Here is a 17,191-nt window from a genome sequence, read left to right on the forward strand (position 1 = left end):
CTCACAATTTGTTCATTCTCATAGCACCTTCTGAGGGGTCTGGAAATCTGAGAAGGTAAAGAAGGCAAAAGGGAGCACAGAGCAGTGAAATTTCCACTTCGGTGTGAGGGAGATAACCTAGAGAAAGAAAAGCAACTTTTCATCGCCTTATTCTTCCTCAGCAAGGCAAATTTTAGGGTATGGATCTCTCTTGTAGTACAGCAACCTAGTAAAGGAGTTTCAGGTAACAGGGAATTAAACAAGAGACCAGGGAGCATCCAAGGTTTTTGAAATCCAGGCGTATTAGGGGATAAACATATTACAAACTGGGTTGATGAACCCCTCTGTTAGGGCTCAGGGGGTAAATTCTCCCCTGGACCTTCCCTTCTTACCCTGAAGAAACAATATAACCTTGCCTGAGTCTTAAAGAGGGAAAGCACTAGAGCTCAGTGTGACTACCCAAGGTATCTGAGCTTGAACCTGTGAGATGTTGGTCTTCCTGAACTTGAAAGGCCCTCCATGAGAATAGGAGGAGAACAGCATCTCATAGGTCTGAATATTTAAGAATTTAAAGAAATATATCTAAAAATCTAAACATACTTAAGGTACCTTGGGAAAAAAAACCATCCATCTCTAAATTTACATTATAGTCAAAACAGTAAGAGTTCACTCAAAGAATAAATACAAAACTATTCAGAGGGGACATAGAGAACAATAGTTTATGCACACTGGTACACATTCACCTTCTTCATTCTCTTAGTAAGATGGAAAAAGTCATTTTCAGTGATAAGGTAAAACTCTCACTGTTTGTAACCATCTGTGTAAATGCATTCAGGAAGCAGAAGGAGGATTTTTAAACAAAACATTTATACAAATTTTGAAGAAAGGCACTTCAGACAATTCGTAACACCTCTGCTTAGCACCACCTGGCATTAAGTCCAACCCAAAATATGAAGTCACTTTTCTGTGCAGCATAAATACAAGTACCAGATCGGGTCCTCAGCTGGTATCAGGAGCCCTTGTCGTCACTGGCCATAGCGATGTAGTTTTTCAGCAGTTGAAAATTTGATGCACACTACATGCAATCAGCATGAACACTTCAAAACTGAACATATAAGAACTAGGATGGAATTTTCTCTCATCACAATGAGATCTTGATGTTCCAAAGAACACATCCTCTTTGTTTATGGACATACTTGATCAACCAGGGAAATAAAACAGAAAATACTTGACACTGGCCAGTAAAAACATCCATCTAAAACCAGATACTAATTGCACGCCATGCAAACTGAAAACTTTAGGAAAGGAACACCTCCATCTTGTTTTTATTTCAGAGGGTCAGCTGACCAAATAAGCAACTGTCCTGGGAGGCTGGTGTGACCACAAGCGGTATTTACCAACCGCCCTTTTCAAAGTGCACACCTGGTAATAAGGAACTGAATATTTTGGCTGATAGAAGAACATTTGCACTGATTTTTACAGAAAATGCACCTAGTTTATTATTTTTTAACTGCATTATAAAATTTTTCTACGAGGACAAATTGGTCAATTGCAGGTTCTTTCCCATTTCAATGCCATATTGACTAAAAAACAGCCTCCTGTCAGATTCCAGTGATCTACCTGACAGCGCCAGGTGTAGGAGGATGGCTGTGCACCTTGTTTTCCTCAGGAATGCACCCTTTTGTTCTACAGCCAAATAATAGCTCTGAACTATCCCTCACCCTTGAACGCATTTGCTTTTATACACACTTCAGCTCTCAGGGGTCCTTCAGCTCCGAAGTCTTCCAACTGATTGCTACAACTGATGTTTTCCCTGCCCAGCTCTGTACATGCATTTCTCTGTAGCATCATACTACTGGTTTAAGAAAACAGAGACCATTATTTAAGCATCGCAGTCAGGTTGTGGGGACAAGTTTAGGCCACCTCTTGTGCTGCTTGTGAAATGCAGCAGCTGGCAGGGGAGCGACACCCATGTGCCTGTCATCCTACTTCCCCACTCCAGCACCTGTGGGTCTGCTGTATGTATTCTCAGGTAGGATAGGGACAAAAAATACTTAGCTAAACATAAGCATCAACATATGTAACTCCCTTTAACAACTTTAAGGTAAGCTATTAGCTCAAAATGCTGTTCATGATTCAGATTTTTCACTATTAAAACAACTTGATCACCCACAATAACAGTCTAGAAAACAAGGAAAGCTGTCTTGCAGAATTACTTCTTGCAGAATTACTGTCTTGCAGAATTACTTCCACTGGTTTCGATTACAGTTGGCTGAGGCTCTGCAGCCTAATACTGTTGGATAAAAAACCTGAAGAGGTCACCAATCACTGGTACCATGTACTATAGCAGTTGGATTCAGAGGTGAATAATTCTTCAACAAATACGTACTGTAGTCTCATCATTGATACAAAGAACATGGGCACTAGATACTCCCAACGGTTTCACACCTACTGCATGACCCAGTCAGACCATCTGATGTTCCAAATTAACAACCATAACATTGTGTGAAGAGAAGACCTTTTTATCGGGAGATCTAAAAAGAAGTCCCTCTCCTTTTTGCCCTGAGCACCCAAAGCCTACTGAAGGCAAAAAAATAGCTGCCTCCATTCCACAGATACACAAGGCAGTCAAGCAATTGTTTAAATTGTTGCTAATGTAGGTTGCACTGTAAAGAAGCAAGGAATTTTGTAAATTCCTACAAATAATATTCACTGGAGTTGTTGATAAATCTACTGTCCCTTCCTGCACACAGCGCAACTCAAACCAGTGATTTGAGCAGTTGCCTGCGAGGGCTCATTCCACAGCTATGGTGGCTGCAGCAAGAAGCAGCAAAGTGTGATGCAGGACTTCAATGACCCATAATGAAATTCTGGATATACTAGAGGTAGCAGAAAAACAACTACAGATGTAAAATAAGGCTTTTCTGTTTGCATCCCTTAGTGGCTCTGTCATTAGCTCAATGCACGATCTCAGACAACTTGCTTCATCTCTAGTTTTTTTTCCATAACACCTTCCAAGATCATTGCACTTCCCTGCTTACAGCCACACTCAGATAGTCTCAATGCTTTTCAAGGAAGTTTTCTTTGAAAAGGAATCCTTAGATGACTTGCACGAACTCCGTGTCTGTGCCTTTGCCGCTATTCCAACCAAGGAGCAGTTTATGGGAGAGCAAAAGCAGCAGGTCGGGAGCTCATGGTAAACTTTTTGTATCACCATGCACAGCTACAAAATTGCAGGGTTTGTGTTTCCCTGGTTTATTTTTTTCTTTTAATTACATCTTTTTTTAAAAAGCAATAGAATTCTAGAAAGCCAGTGTATATCCATGAATAAACATATGAAATTACGACATATCCTCTAGGCAGAGCCTATGTCTTACTGTGCGTTCAGGCCTCATGCCTGGCATGAAACGGTGTCAGTACAATCACGACCGCGATATACATTTGCAACAAACTGTGCTGCAAACATGAACATTTTAGCTTTATTTTGCAATTCTAGTTAGAGGATGAACCACAAAAACCTAGACTTTTACTGCAAGACATCCATTTCTGCAGATTAATCACTCTTATGTGGCAAACGGGAGTTGGTCCAGGTAGAAAGGTATATAGAACGATGTGCTTGAGGACAGTTTGGTTTAGAGCCAGAGCTGCATTAAAACACACACAACCAAACAAAACCTCAAAACACAGAAGAATGAAGTTAGAAGAACGACGCTGGGATGGATCGCTTACTCATTCGCTTGTTCTGTGAACCTGGACCAGCCTGTTATGCTTTTGTCCTATGGGTCTTAATACTACCCGTGCCAAAGGAGTTTCTACAACTTAGTAATAACCTGCACCACTGCTCAGCTCTCTACCTTGCCATCCTATAAAATCAAGCCTAGATTTTATTTAGCCCAAGCTAGCTCATTATTTATCTCTGAAAAAAATAGAACAATAGATCATCATAACCCTTCACTGACCAGAAGATCAACGTGCTTCTCAGTTCCCCTTTCTAGATTAAGAACCCAAACTCCTACAGTTTTTCTGTGTAAACATCTTGTCAGATGTTTAGATAGATGCTTTGTCTTTCTTGGAATGTGATACCCATGGAACTTGCCCAGAGGAGTACATTACTTCCTGTGTCTTACCACAGTATTCCTGCGAATACACTAACGAAAGTCGCATCTTAGTTCGTGATCCACTCCAAACCTCTACTGAACACGGCATATGACTATCAATTGCTGCAGGAAATACATGCATGATAATCACTAAACAGCTCTGTAATTCCAAAGCCTGGGCTGTCTTTAAGCCAACAGATATATTCCAGTCCTTTTTCTCTTATTTCCCATTACTCTAATACAGCTCTGCTATCATGAAAGCATGCTTTATCTGCTAAAAATAAAATCTTTCAAAACAAATCTTCATCACATAAATGACCAAAAACTACTTATTCAATGAGAAAATGTGTATACATCTGCCAAATAAAAATGAAAGTGCATCACTTAATCTGGAAAATTGTGTCTCAAATTTTTGTATTGCTCAATCCTTCATTTTCCATAAACTGTGTGAGAAATCATGCAACGATGAACATTCATAAAAACCTGTAGTACCAGAAAACTTCTGAGGTGTGTGATTCACAAGTGGAACAAAGAACATAATGCTGCTGGGCAGTGTTTGCCATACGGCTACCTACATACTATTCCCTTGCATTAAAGACGTCAAAGGACAATTCCGAAGAAAAACCTGAAATGGTAACAGTGGATCCAGAAAGATATTTTTAAATTAAGCCACAGTGGGATGAGATGGGGAGGATGAGTGTACTCTTCCTATTTCCACCATCCTTTACCTTTCTCCTTGGAAAAAAACCAAACAGGAGCCAGCTTTTCTACTCAGGCCACCATCAGTTCCATTGTAATATGGATTAGAGGTATGAATGTGTGAACTAGCCACAGGAAAGATCTCAAAAGTAAGAGTGGATAGATTAGGCTCTATAAACTGCACATATCTGAATCCAAGTTACAGCTTCCTAATCAATAATAATTGTTTACTGTCCAAAGAAGCCTGAAATATTTTAGATATATTGTCATTCCATTCCAGTAATGCTTTATTTGCTAATACTCTCTAATCATCTACTCTCATAATCTAATAATCTAAAACATATGAAGATGCTTTATTTTAGAAAAGATAGGTGTCTGGAAGGAAATCAGTACCGAGGGGTTCATTCTATTCCTATGAAGGAAAGAAACCTGAATCTACAAATGTATACTACACTTCACATTTGTTCTTCCACATTTTGAAACGAGAAAGGTTGTGGGTTTTTGGAAGCTATGGTCGTCTTCTGATTTTCTATTTCTGGGCATTTATGTATTGCGTGTCAGATTAGATCTACTGGGTTACAAAATGGGTTATAATTGCTATCTGCACTATTCTTATATTTTATTCCTGCTACAAAACAGTTGCATCTTCTGCTGAGCATGTTGTGCATTTTTCTCTTGGGAGAGTGGGTGGTTCTCAAAAAAAAAAAAACTATTAAGCTCTGTAAGAGAAAAACAAATTCAGCAGAAAAAAATCCAGCACATTTAATGCTGCACTCTGCTAAAATAATCTCCTTTCTTCTCCTGACACTTCTGTGGAGTCTGTGACATCGTCTCTGCATTCTCCCCCAAGTTACAATAGTAATTCCTAAACCCAGCTAAACGTTTTAGAAAGGAAGGCAACTTTTAACCCTCCGGTATTCAGCTCAACAGATTTTTTTTTTAATTGATAATTTATTATCAGACTTGAAACAAAGAACTCAAAACCTGTAGCAGCTAATTTTAGTTCCGCTACAATTGTCGTGGCCTCAAAAGAAGGTTTAGCAACCTGAAAAAACCTACACACAAAGTGATCTTGTGACACAGGAGGGTGACTAGTTATGTAACAAGAAATCAAATACAATCAAAATGCAGAAAGACGTACTCCTCTTTGTACAAGCTGGCATTTCATCTGTAAAAAACATCTGTCACTGAGGTATGGCACAGCCCTCAGCATAATAGGGAGAGCTTTATAGGTGCTGTAGAGCAAGTTTGATGCTCAGAGAGACAGGTCAGAAAGGGACAGGGACTTCAAGGGGACTTGTCCTTTCATTAGCACCACTCCTCTGCACAATCTGCAGAATTCAGGCTCCAAAAAGGTTTCCTAGCCCAGTGGTAAAACCACAACTACTGCTTCCACCAAAAATTGTTTCCTGTTGTCTTCAGCTGGGGGAGGCAACCCAAAACCCTGCCTGTTAAATCTTAAAGCTGTACAGTCATGTGTTTTCTCCGTAAGTAATTCATCTTCAAAGAAGCACTTGATTCCTTCTTGAGAGAAAAACATTTTAAAAAACTGTGGCAGTCAGACCTATAACAGACAGCTAAGCGTTGGCCCTTCCACTTTGCTACAGGGCAACCAGTGGGTTTGGAATCCTCAACACTCACCGAAGGCCAGATTTTCAAGTGCTCAGGTGTCTCACTTAAGCATTGCTAAGCCTGCACATTGGCTAATCAACAGGAGGGAAGCAGAGAAGGGAGGGAAGCAGAGAAGGGAGGGAAGCAGAGAAGGGAGGGAAGCAGAGAAGGGAGGGAAGCAGAGAAGGGAGGGAAGCAGAGAAGGGAGGGAAGCAGAGAAGGGAGGGAAGCGGAGAAGGGAGGGAAGCGGAGAAGGGAGGGAAGCGGAGAAGGGAGGGAAGCGGAGAAGGGAGGGAAGCGGAGAAGGGAGGGAAGCGGAGAAGGGAGGGAAGCGGAGAAGGGAGGGAAGCGGAGAAGGGAGGGAAGCGGAGAAGGGAGGGAAGCGGAGAAGGGAGGGAAGCGGAGAAGGGAGGGAAGCGGAGAAGGGAGGGAAGCGGAGAAGGGAGGGAAGCGGAGAAGGGAGGGAAGCGGAGAAGGGAGGGAAGCGGAGAAGGGAGGGAAGCGGAGAAGGGAGGGAAGCAGAGAAGGGAGGGAAGCAGAGAAGGGAGGGAAGCAGAGAAGGGAGGGAAGCAGAGAAGGAGGCTCCCACTACCTCAAGTCTGTAACCTTTTCTTAGGGCTGACCTTGAAGTCAAAACCTCAGGAAACCCTTTTCAGCTCCTAGGCTTACATACCACTGTCCTAAGAGCTGCAGCTCTCTGAGACCCCTCACTTCCACCTTTTGCTCTCTCCATCACTGCTCTCTTTGTATTCCTACCCATGTGCAGAATTCATTAGCCACTTGGCTTCCATCACAACACTTAAATAAAATGAGTGAATTTTCCAAAGGACTCAATGCGTAAGAGCTTTGGTGGGGAAAACACCAGCATTGAGCTTTTCAGTTCCTTTGGAGCTGTGGCCTTCAGCAGTTCTTGGTAAGACTTTTAAAGCAAATAAGAGGAAATAACATAAAGAGATAAATGTTTACCCCCCCTTCTCTTGCTCTGTTGCAGCCCATGGGATCGGAGCGGATGGAGATGCGCAAACGGCAGATGTCTACAACCCAGGAGACCCCTGGTGCTGCACAGGCCCAGCACAGCGCAGGAAATCGAGGGTCCAATGCCTGCTGCTTTTGTTGGTGCTGTTGCTGCAGCTGCTCCTGGTAACCCCTCTCAATCATGCCTCTGGGGAATAGAATAGCAGGGGAGGGAGGAAGGTAATAGCCAGTACATAGGACAGCATAAGCCAAACAAACCACCTGGCTAATTCTGCAAGTCTGGGACTAGAACAGATGACTGTGCTCTAGTACTAGACACAATGCCAGTTTACTTTTTTTTTCCCCTGCCATTGAAATAAGATTTTTTAAAAAAAAAAAATCTCTGTACAGTATCTTTGTTGTACTTTTGTCAATACTGTGTAATGGAAGGTCTGTTCCTCCTCAGCCTTGAGCTTTACCAGGGCTTCCACTAAAAACTGAAAGCAATATGAGAATACGTAACAGCTCTAGATTTAGGACTGAGACATACGGCAGCCCATACTGTGTTAAACAGAGTTTGGAGAAGTGGAAAAATTTGTAGGTCAGGAAACTCATAACCAGGTGCCCAGCACTGTTCTTTTGAAGGCAACTGGATCTGTTTTTGTTAATTTTCATTGCCAACTCACGGCACCTGCAATTTATATGAAGTTAATCCTTGGGATCAGAGGCTTTAAGCATTGTGGGTATTTGCTGGAGATGAGGAGTTAAGCAGAAAATAATTCAGAAAAACTCCGATTACAAGGTGTTAAGGAGGAAAATTTATCAGGGGAGCAAAGCAAAAAAGGAAAAGGAATAATTTGATTCCTTAAATTAGTTATGTGTTCACTGTCTTGCTTACCAGCTCCTCCAGATCCAAGTGATTTTATTCAAAACTAAAGGAAAGTTTCCCATACTGAAAAGTCCTGCATCTGTTTGGGGCCAAGCGTTAATTAATGAGACCAGAAGTTGCACTGAAATAAAACAGGAACTCTTAAACAGCCATAGGAGTTCAACCAAAACAGACAGCAAGCTGAGGGCTTCTTACAAACGCACTACCCACCACACAAACACTCCAGCAAACCTGGCACTGAGGTAAAGGGAACAAGCCATAAATACCTTACTACAGCCCAGGCTAGGAATCTATTCCACCATTATTTTTTTTCCCAGCAGCAGCTGGTAGCAAATGCTTTGGAGAACACCATTAGAAAGCAAGGGAAAAGCAGGCTGATCATTCCTTTGCTATCAGTACTCAGCTCACCAGAAGCCAGATACCCAATTCTGCCCTCTTTAATGCAAACAGTGAATATTTTGCAAGGACAAAAGGCTGCCTGGATTTTTTGCAAGATGCCAAGACTCTGATCCTGCCAAGCTTTCCAGCAGGCGCTTAGAGGTGAACAAAGGTAAAGTTTAAAGAAACAGTAAGCACTGTGCCTGTACGGGATCACAGTTTGCTAGCTTGCAGAATGGCATCTATGTTAAAGCATCCCATACAAATTTCAGTGTCATCTGAACAGTTGTCCACTGCACTCACAAGTGGCTCAGTCTAGAGCTGCATGTTAACACAAGCACGTATCTTTCCATAAAAGGACAAAATTAGGCACATTTATCTACTAAGTCAGAGTACATAAAATGTGCATTTTACTTTTTAAATCGTTGATCAAGTGCTTTTTGCCATTTTACCTGATATTTTCTAGGATGCTCATTTTCTGCACACCTCGTTATTCAAACAATTCAACAGGGTGTGTGAAAATACCCACATTTCATGATTCTTAAAATTCCTATTTGCATTTCAGAACCATCTGGGAAACCAGTACAGGCTCCAAAACAGAGCAGCTTGTTTTAGCTTTAAAATAATTTCCGATTTCTTTTGAAAACAATTGTTTTCTAGTAGCAAGGAACTCAAAACAAGCTGTAATTAAGCTATTTATATTCCCTATTCATAGGGCCTTTCTTCAAAATAGCTCAAGCACTTTGAACAGAAAAATTGTGAATAGGAATAAAAATAACAGTCTATGGAGTCATGCAGCTGAGTTGCTGAACGTCCACGATTCAGCATACTCTTAATAGTAGATTTAGAATGAAGAAATGGTGAAATGAGTCTCTTGGCTGGATGCTCACAGAGCCTGTGTTCATTCCTACGGCCAAAACTCAAGCCTCCAGCCTGTTACTCTTCCAGATCCTGAGAAGATGCAGTATTGCACTAGTCTTTCGGGTTTGTTTACCTGTACACATTTCTAGGAAAAGAGCCTGCTTGCGAGTCATTTTCTGAGGCATGTCATGTTCTTTTAGGGAAACTTGTTATTTCTTTTGTCTTTTTCCCCTTTAATGCGTTATCCTATTAAGACTGTAATCCTTTCTGTTGGATCTGTCGGTTCCCCTCAATCCAAAAGTAACTCTGACAAGCACATCACTTCTTGTCTGTGTGTGAGGAATACATCATTTATCACTGTTCATATCTTTAAAAGGCCAGAATCACCAGTAAAAAGATTAGTAAAGGACTGAGACCTATACACTCCAAAAGAATAGCGAACTAACATTACTTTCTTCTTTCCTGGAAAGGTGAATTGAAATAGTTCATTGGTTTGAATGTATGGTTCAGATGCTGTAGAAAAAAAAGTGCGCTTGCAGTAACTGCTCTCCAGCTTAGCAACAGGAAAGCTTCCATACCTCTTCAATGCACTGACTGCCTTGGCAAAGAGAAAAGCATCTCTATTGCCAACCTCCAGCCACTCCTCAAGGCTTAAAATGTTTCAATACTCCAATCCTCCAAGAAAGTCTCTGCAGATTATGGATTAACACTGGAAAGAGCAAGAGCAGGAGATAACCAGTAAATAGTAAGGTTGCAAATAAGACTAAGCCATGAGTTTAGAAGGAAGAAAGGGAAGAAAAATCAGCTCGTTTAATCTCATTTATCTCTAGCAAGGCTTTTTGTTAAGAATTAAGGCCACAAAACTGTTACAACATTAGTATTAAAGAAAAGTATGATACAAATCAAGAACCTGAATTTGATACTTTCCTAGAAGTTATAACTGTATTGCTTTACTTCAGCTGGAGGACCCGTTTCATATAAGTTATGGGCTATAATTCACTGGGACCTTTTCCTCTTGACAAATTTTAGGCAGCTTCACAGATATATGAATGTATGAGTGCGTATGCACATGCACACATATTTCTCACTGAACTATGACAGCCTATGAATTGGAACGTAGTCCCCTAAAAGAAAATATGCATATTCTCAAATTCAGTCTCAAAAGAAAAAGAATCATCTGCAGCTACAAAAGAAATTTTTAAAAACTGGTTTAAAAAGTCAGTTATTCAAACTAACATTTGAGAAAAGCAGCAAGAGCTGACAGCTACCCTGGGTAGGGGGCGTGAAAAACTCTCAGTGATCACTAGTGATGGCAGCAAACATTTCTTCTTCTTGAATTTACAAACAAGCTAATACTCTTTTCCAGTCAACATACTCAAAATTATATTCAGCAATGGTTTATCTGCTCTTTTTGCCTCAGGCCTAACATTTTGAGGCATATACTAGCACCTTCTTAAAGTTGCAAACGATTACCACACAATCTGGCTATATCTACATCTGAACTCTGAAAGATGCTTACACTTCCACCATCACACAAATATGTCTAGCTTGCTTAAAACTTGTGCTCCATCTTCTGAAATGCAGCTTTCTTGTAACCTGGTATCACCATTCTAAACCAGAGTCTTGGCCCTCATCGTGCCCTATGGATATAAAAAATAGGCAAGGAGAAAAAAAAAACAGAACAAAACACGAAAACCAGAACCGAACCAACCAACCTTGAAACCTAACTCACATAAACCCAGTACATCTAGTCTAACTTAAGTAAAAACACTGCATCAAGCATACACAGTGTAATAAGCATCAGTGGAGAATAGATTTGGTATGTGATAAAGGGTACTCATGTATAAATACATATCCCATATATATACACACACACACCCTCGTGTACACATATATATTGTGAGTTGGACTCCATGGTCCTTATGGTCCCATCCAACTCGAGACAGCCTATGTATCTACTATCCCTGTACAGAAAGTCTAAGTGATACAATATTGAACAGCGTTCAGCTACATTAAAGTTTGCCAGGTTAATACAACTGTAAAACTAATGTCAGAGAGTAACTGTAGGTAACGTAGCTACTGTTCGTTTCTGTGATTTTAGCTGATTCTTAAAATACTGGAGGAAAAGCATTTGGTGTACATTCAGCCTTTTCCTTTATAAAGTTGACCAAAATTTTGTTTCCTACCTTGCAGTCTTACTGTTAGAAATCAAGACGAAGAGAGAGCAAGGAGAACATCTCATGAACTCCAAGGAGAGGGTATTCCCAACTGTGAGGAAAGGTATGGTCTTTACTAAGTGTTCTGTCAAGCTAGAAGGAAACAAACCCAACAAACGATACTCAATAATTAAAGTGAATTACCCGAAATGTACAAATAACTATTGTTTGGCATTTATGCTGAATTTGTAGTCGTCTCTTACCTCCTAAGGAACCAGAAGTCTGATCTGTAATATTTTACCTTATTTATAAGCAGCATGTAACCACATTGCCACTTTCTTAACATGGCAGATCGAAAACAGCATTATAAACACAGCCTCCCTTTTTATTGAAATAATTTTTAAATACATCCTGTTCCCACCCAGCAACTATGTAGTGAAGCTCAGCCTTACAAAAATAATATAGAGAGGAGCTCAGGTCCTCCCAAGAGTCAGCCAACTGTCTCTTCAGAATTGCTCAAACAGGTAGGAGCACTGGTAAGACTGTAATAGATAGGAGGGTACCTTTTAAGGGGGTTGAATCATTGCTTCTTTCTACGTATTTTCATTCAATTTTAAACAATGATTCAACAAGGACTATTAGGTACAGAAAAAAACCACTTAGCTGTTGCAGAGGGACTTAGTTGCAATTACTTTCAGTAGTAAACTGCAATTTCTGCATCAAAGCACTGGCAACCATCTGCATCTAAGCTTTTGATAAGCACGCTTTCAAAGTGCTTCTTATGAATATGTTTACTAGAGTTTGCACTTGGGTAGTTCCGGTGAGGAATTAGAGCCCCATGAACCTTGTGATTTTGTTCCATCTTGATAGCAGATGCCTCCTGCCAGCTGCAAACAACAAACTAACAATCATTCATTTCTCTTTTGTCCTCTCCTGTCTCCTCAAGCCCTGCTCCTACTCTTGAAGAAGTAAATGCCTGGGCTCAATCATTTGACAAGTTGATGCTTACTCCAGCTGGCAGAAATGCTTTTCGTGAATTTCTACGAACAGAATTCAGTGAGGAAAATATGCTTTTCTGGATGGCCTGTGAGGAACTAAAACAAGAATCCAACAAAAGTGTCATTGAAGAAAAAGCAAGATTGATTTATGAAGATTATATTTCTATCCTTTCTCCAAAAGAGGTATATTACTTTCCCCAACACACTCTTTGATGCTGCTTTGCACAGTTACTTCTAACGTGTTTAAAGCTACAATAGTCAGGGAGAACTACTTCCCCACCACACACATTCCACCGCCGTCAAGTAGAGATTTAGGGGAAAAGGGCAGACCCATCATTGAGGCGAGATGATCAAAACTACTTTCACTGCTGTGAGAAAGCTCCTCCTATGCTACCCTGGCATGCTGATGTGAAGTCTGTAGTTTGAAGCACAAATATACAGATGATTACTTCATTCTTGCTCAACTTAAATTTTATTTGTTGGAAAAATCAGTTTGTTTCTTCTTTGCACTAGGAAGGAGGTGTGTGCATCTCTCCAAAAGCACAGTAACCACAAATAAAGTGTTATTTGCAAAGCACAATTGCTCAAAGAGCAGCTGACAAAAGATGGCACAGAACAAACACACCAACTTCCTGAAAATTTTCAAAACTACTTGTCACTTTGCTGTTAGCAAATGTCAAGTTTCAAAGACACCTCAGTTCAGTTTGATTATAATCCTGCCAAGAATTTTAAGCCTTCCAATATCCTTGCAAAACTCAAACTTAATTGTTTGTGGTGCAAGCTATACTTACAAAAATGCTGTCTAAATCTAGTCAGTCTATTCCAGTAACACTAATAAATCCCTAGACACTAGAGCCTTGCAGAAAAACCCCGTAACATTACTTGTATGTTGCATGGAATCGTTACATAGCAATACCTGTGGCTCGCATCAATTCACCCTGCTTTTTAATAGGAATTTGATTAAGCAACAGCTTCCCAGGTTACAATTTCCGTCTGCGTCATACTGCTTACTCCAAATTCAGTCTCTTTACAACAGCAGTAACTCCCAAGGAAACGAACCGTCACAGAAAATTACAAATCCTCTCTACTATGGAGCAGGAAGTTGGTCTGGAAAGAGTCTGCCAGTCTCTCAGGTTTCAGTAGTAACGGGACTGCAGGCAGCCTCGTTCAAAGTAAGGCAGCCTCAGCGAGAAAATTTCTCTATCCATGCTCAAGACATTACTACTTCCAAATTTCAACTCGGTCATTTTTTGCCTATTTAGCAGGTTTTACAGTCTTGAAGGACACCAGCTGAAACAGTTCGAGAAAGACTGCTTTTTCAACCAATAAATCAAACCTAAAAACCCCACATGTACTATTCACCACTACTAATTGTGTGACTTTCTATTTTAATATGCAGGTCAGTCTGGACTCCAGAGTGAGAGAAGTTATTAACCGAAATATGCTGGAACCCTCACAACACACCTTCGATGATGCACAGCTTCAAATTTATACTTTAATGCACAGAGACTCCTACCCACGGTTTATGAACTCTGCTATTTATAAGGACTTGCTTCGGTCCTTATCTGAAAAATCCATTGAAGCATAGGGTTTTTTTTCTTAAATGTATTTATTTTAAAACAAACGGAACTCTGGGCTACACCAATCCACAGGGAATTTAGAATTGATCAGATATTTACCTGAAAATAACTCAGGCAAGTTTTACTACAGACTGAATGTTTTAAACCCGCACAGGGCTCCGACACAATCGGCTAACTACAGCTTCTGATCAAATTCAGTGTCACTTTGCAAAAGAGAATGAAAAGAAAGTGGTGGTGTTCAAAAAATGCAGTATTTTTTTCAAACGCAACACGCAACTCAGACGCAAACCTGTTAAATGTATGTCTGAGGTACAAATGCCAACTGAGCATGAAAACTAGATTTTAATTTTAAGTGGAGTGTTAGAATTTTCTTGAAAGCGAAACCAGTTGCCCCACTCACACTGTGACCAAAGTACAAACAGTACTATCGATATCTGGGTTATGCCAGACTAAGTTTCACATATTGTACAAATCATACCTGGCACAGAGACACTCCACTGGTCTTGGTATATTTAATGCGTATAAGAAATGTTAATGGAAATCAGTATGGCAATCTCGCGATGAAAGCTAAGAGTTGAAATAATGCTGCCTATAATAATCTTTTGCTGAAGAATTGTTATTTTACTACAAGAGTCTGCTGAAAGCATTTTTAAGTTCATATTGTTGATGTTTATAAAGTTAAATTATTTACTTAAGAGGAAGAAGTCCAGGCATTTAAATTCCAAAATAAAGCACAAGAATTCTCACATGTTCTTCTCTTCCCTCGGTAGGTAGATGTCAAAACCCTTTCTCTTGTTCGCTCCTGAGAGGATGGCAGTATCAACCGTCTTGGTTTTGTACATATTAAATTCTGCCGTTACCTGACAGATCTTGTAAGGTTTCTATTACAGATACACACACGTTTCATTGACAACAGAAGGAAGCTGCAACTATTCTGTCCTGATACGCACTATTTCAGACTGTCTGAAAGAAAAGTAACAGCTCTATCCCCAATAAACCATGTTCATTTACAGTATCCCCAAAGCATCACACTTGATTTCTGATCATATCTCAAAATCACAGGAAGTACTAGGAAGAAAGTAAGCTGAATCCGCATAATCTATTTGTAGATCTGTACAATTCCACTATATTAAACTTTGGAGTTTATAGTGGATTTCCATTGAATTTTATTTTTCCTGCACATTTAATTAAATGAACCAAATGACACATATTGGTAGGAAAAAGTACATACAGGGAATAGAAAGAAAAACACACCAGAAGGAAAGAACCAGACAGGTATCGTTCAGTGACATTTACTGTAGCCTTTCTAAAACCTATTCTTTGCTTAATTCCAGCACTATGAAAAGCACAAAATGGGGACCTTCTCTGAAAAAAGGAAATGGGAACAAGGCAGAATTTAGGAAGTCAGTGTAATTGTTTCCTCAATGCACTCGGCAGGAGACACATTCTCCCCTTACTGCATTTACATTATTAAACAAATGATGAGATTTTTCATTACAGAGCACCACAGGAAAAGACCTGATACATGGTAAGCTAACAATAGCTATGGACCAGTTTCCATCATCTCCTTCTATAAACAAAACACTATTCAACCTGTTAGCACAAAAAAGTAAACCAAAAAACTTAGAGAGACAGCAAAACAAAGTGCTTTTGCCCTCTATATAGCACAACACTGGATGACTAAGTTAAGAGGAAGCTGTTCGATACATCACTATTTGAAACACAATCCAGATAGTGGTTACCACTGAACATATCAACTTTTGTTATCTCAGCTGAATTTGTAGTAAAGATATCCAAAGCGCTATTGATACAATCTTCAGTCTACATAGAGTAGTACATGATAGGTAGCAACTTTACAAAGCAAACTAGATATATCGGTAAGGCAGCATTCATGGGGAGCTTGCAGCCAAACTGACAATGCTGTCCTTGTCTTAACCAGGGCAGGTAAGAGTGCTCTAAAGCTCTAGTAAGGTGACAAAGTAAGTTTAACTAGGTCAAATTCAGCTTGCTGGAAAGATCAGAAGCACACATGAAAAAAGTTCAAAGCGTGTCATTTCATGAAATGGAGCATTTCACTTCTTTTAAGTTACCTCTCTTCCTTGCAAAGATACCTCATTAAGAGCTGGAAGACAGTCCAAACACTCGTACTTTATATCAAACAATATAGTCTATTATGCTGCAAGAAAAAGAAAATGATGCAAGGAAATCAGAAGGGAGAGAAAACTATATTGGTTTCAGCAGTTCTATGGTTAATATCAGATTATTAAAAAAAGAAAATATTAATTTCTAAGCTTATTTTCCATGTGCCACAGCTTCTAAGCAATGAAAATTCTCTAGGCAATTTTCATTTTGCTTCTGTCTTACAACACATTGACATTTGCAATGCGCATCTTGCCTGAAAAATCTTATCAAATTTTAATGTTGTGTTTTAGGTTTAAGCTTACGCCTAACACCACCAGCAGAACGCTGGTCCCTAGATACCCTGAGAGTATCTCTTTTAAAACCCCAGACAAACAATTCACTCCCCTAAATATCTTGTTATTTTGAGACTGTTTAATGCTGGATTTAACTGAAGGGGGGTGGGGGTGGGGGAGGAGGGTGCAGGAAAAAGAGGAAAACAAAAGCTGACCTGCACAGAAGACAGGTTTTTAACTACATTTCATTATTATATACTTGCTTATTAGGCACAAACTTTTCTCAAGGCACAAGTGAGCTGCACTGAAAAGGAAAAGTTACTATAGACAAGCTGTTACGTGAACAGCAGGAGAAAATAATCATATTGACACAAGATATTATTTATAATTCATCAAGTAAGACATTATCACAAAATCAATTTATCCTAGCTTGAATATAGTCTGTCTTGGCATTTATCTAACTGCAGGATATCATTAAGCCATAACAACTTTCCAGTCCACTGCTATTCTTTCTTCAATGTCTGCACTTCACAAACCAGTAGCTCCCACAGAACATTCACACTGTTAAAGACTGC

At 39.9% G+C, this 17,191-nt stretch overlaps 1 protein-coding gene across 2 annotated transcripts in view; it reads left to right on the plus strand.

The window, feature by feature from the left end:
- Window positions 1–14,949, plus strand: part of RGS20 (regulator of G protein signaling 20) — a 42,012-nt gene extending 27,063 nt beyond the window's left edge. Inside the window, exons 2-5 of one of the 2 annotated variants that reach the window (XM_075085020.1) lie at window positions 7,378–7,526; window positions 11,662–11,748; window positions 12,571–12,805; window positions 14,022–14,321. In XM_075085020.1, the coding sequence (XP_074941121.1) occupies window positions 7,378–7,526; window positions 11,662–11,748; window positions 12,571–12,805; window positions 14,022–14,210 (660 nt within the window). In that variant the 3' untranslated portion in view covers window positions 14,211–14,321. Of the gene's footprint in view, window positions 1–7,377; window positions 7,527–11,661; window positions 11,749–12,570; window positions 12,806–14,021 lie in introns of both variants that reach the window. The other variant, XM_075085019.1, reaches the window with a different exon arrangement.
- The last annotated feature ends 2,242 nt before the right edge of the window (window positions 14,950–17,191 follow it).

Source organism: Phalacrocorax aristotelis, chromosome 2, assembly GCF_949628215.1.
Source record: "Phalacrocorax aristotelis chromosome 2, bGulAri2.1, whole genome shotgun sequence".
Lineage (NCBI taxonomy): Eukaryota > Metazoa > Chordata > Aves > Suliformes > Phalacrocoracidae > Phalacrocorax > Phalacrocorax aristotelis.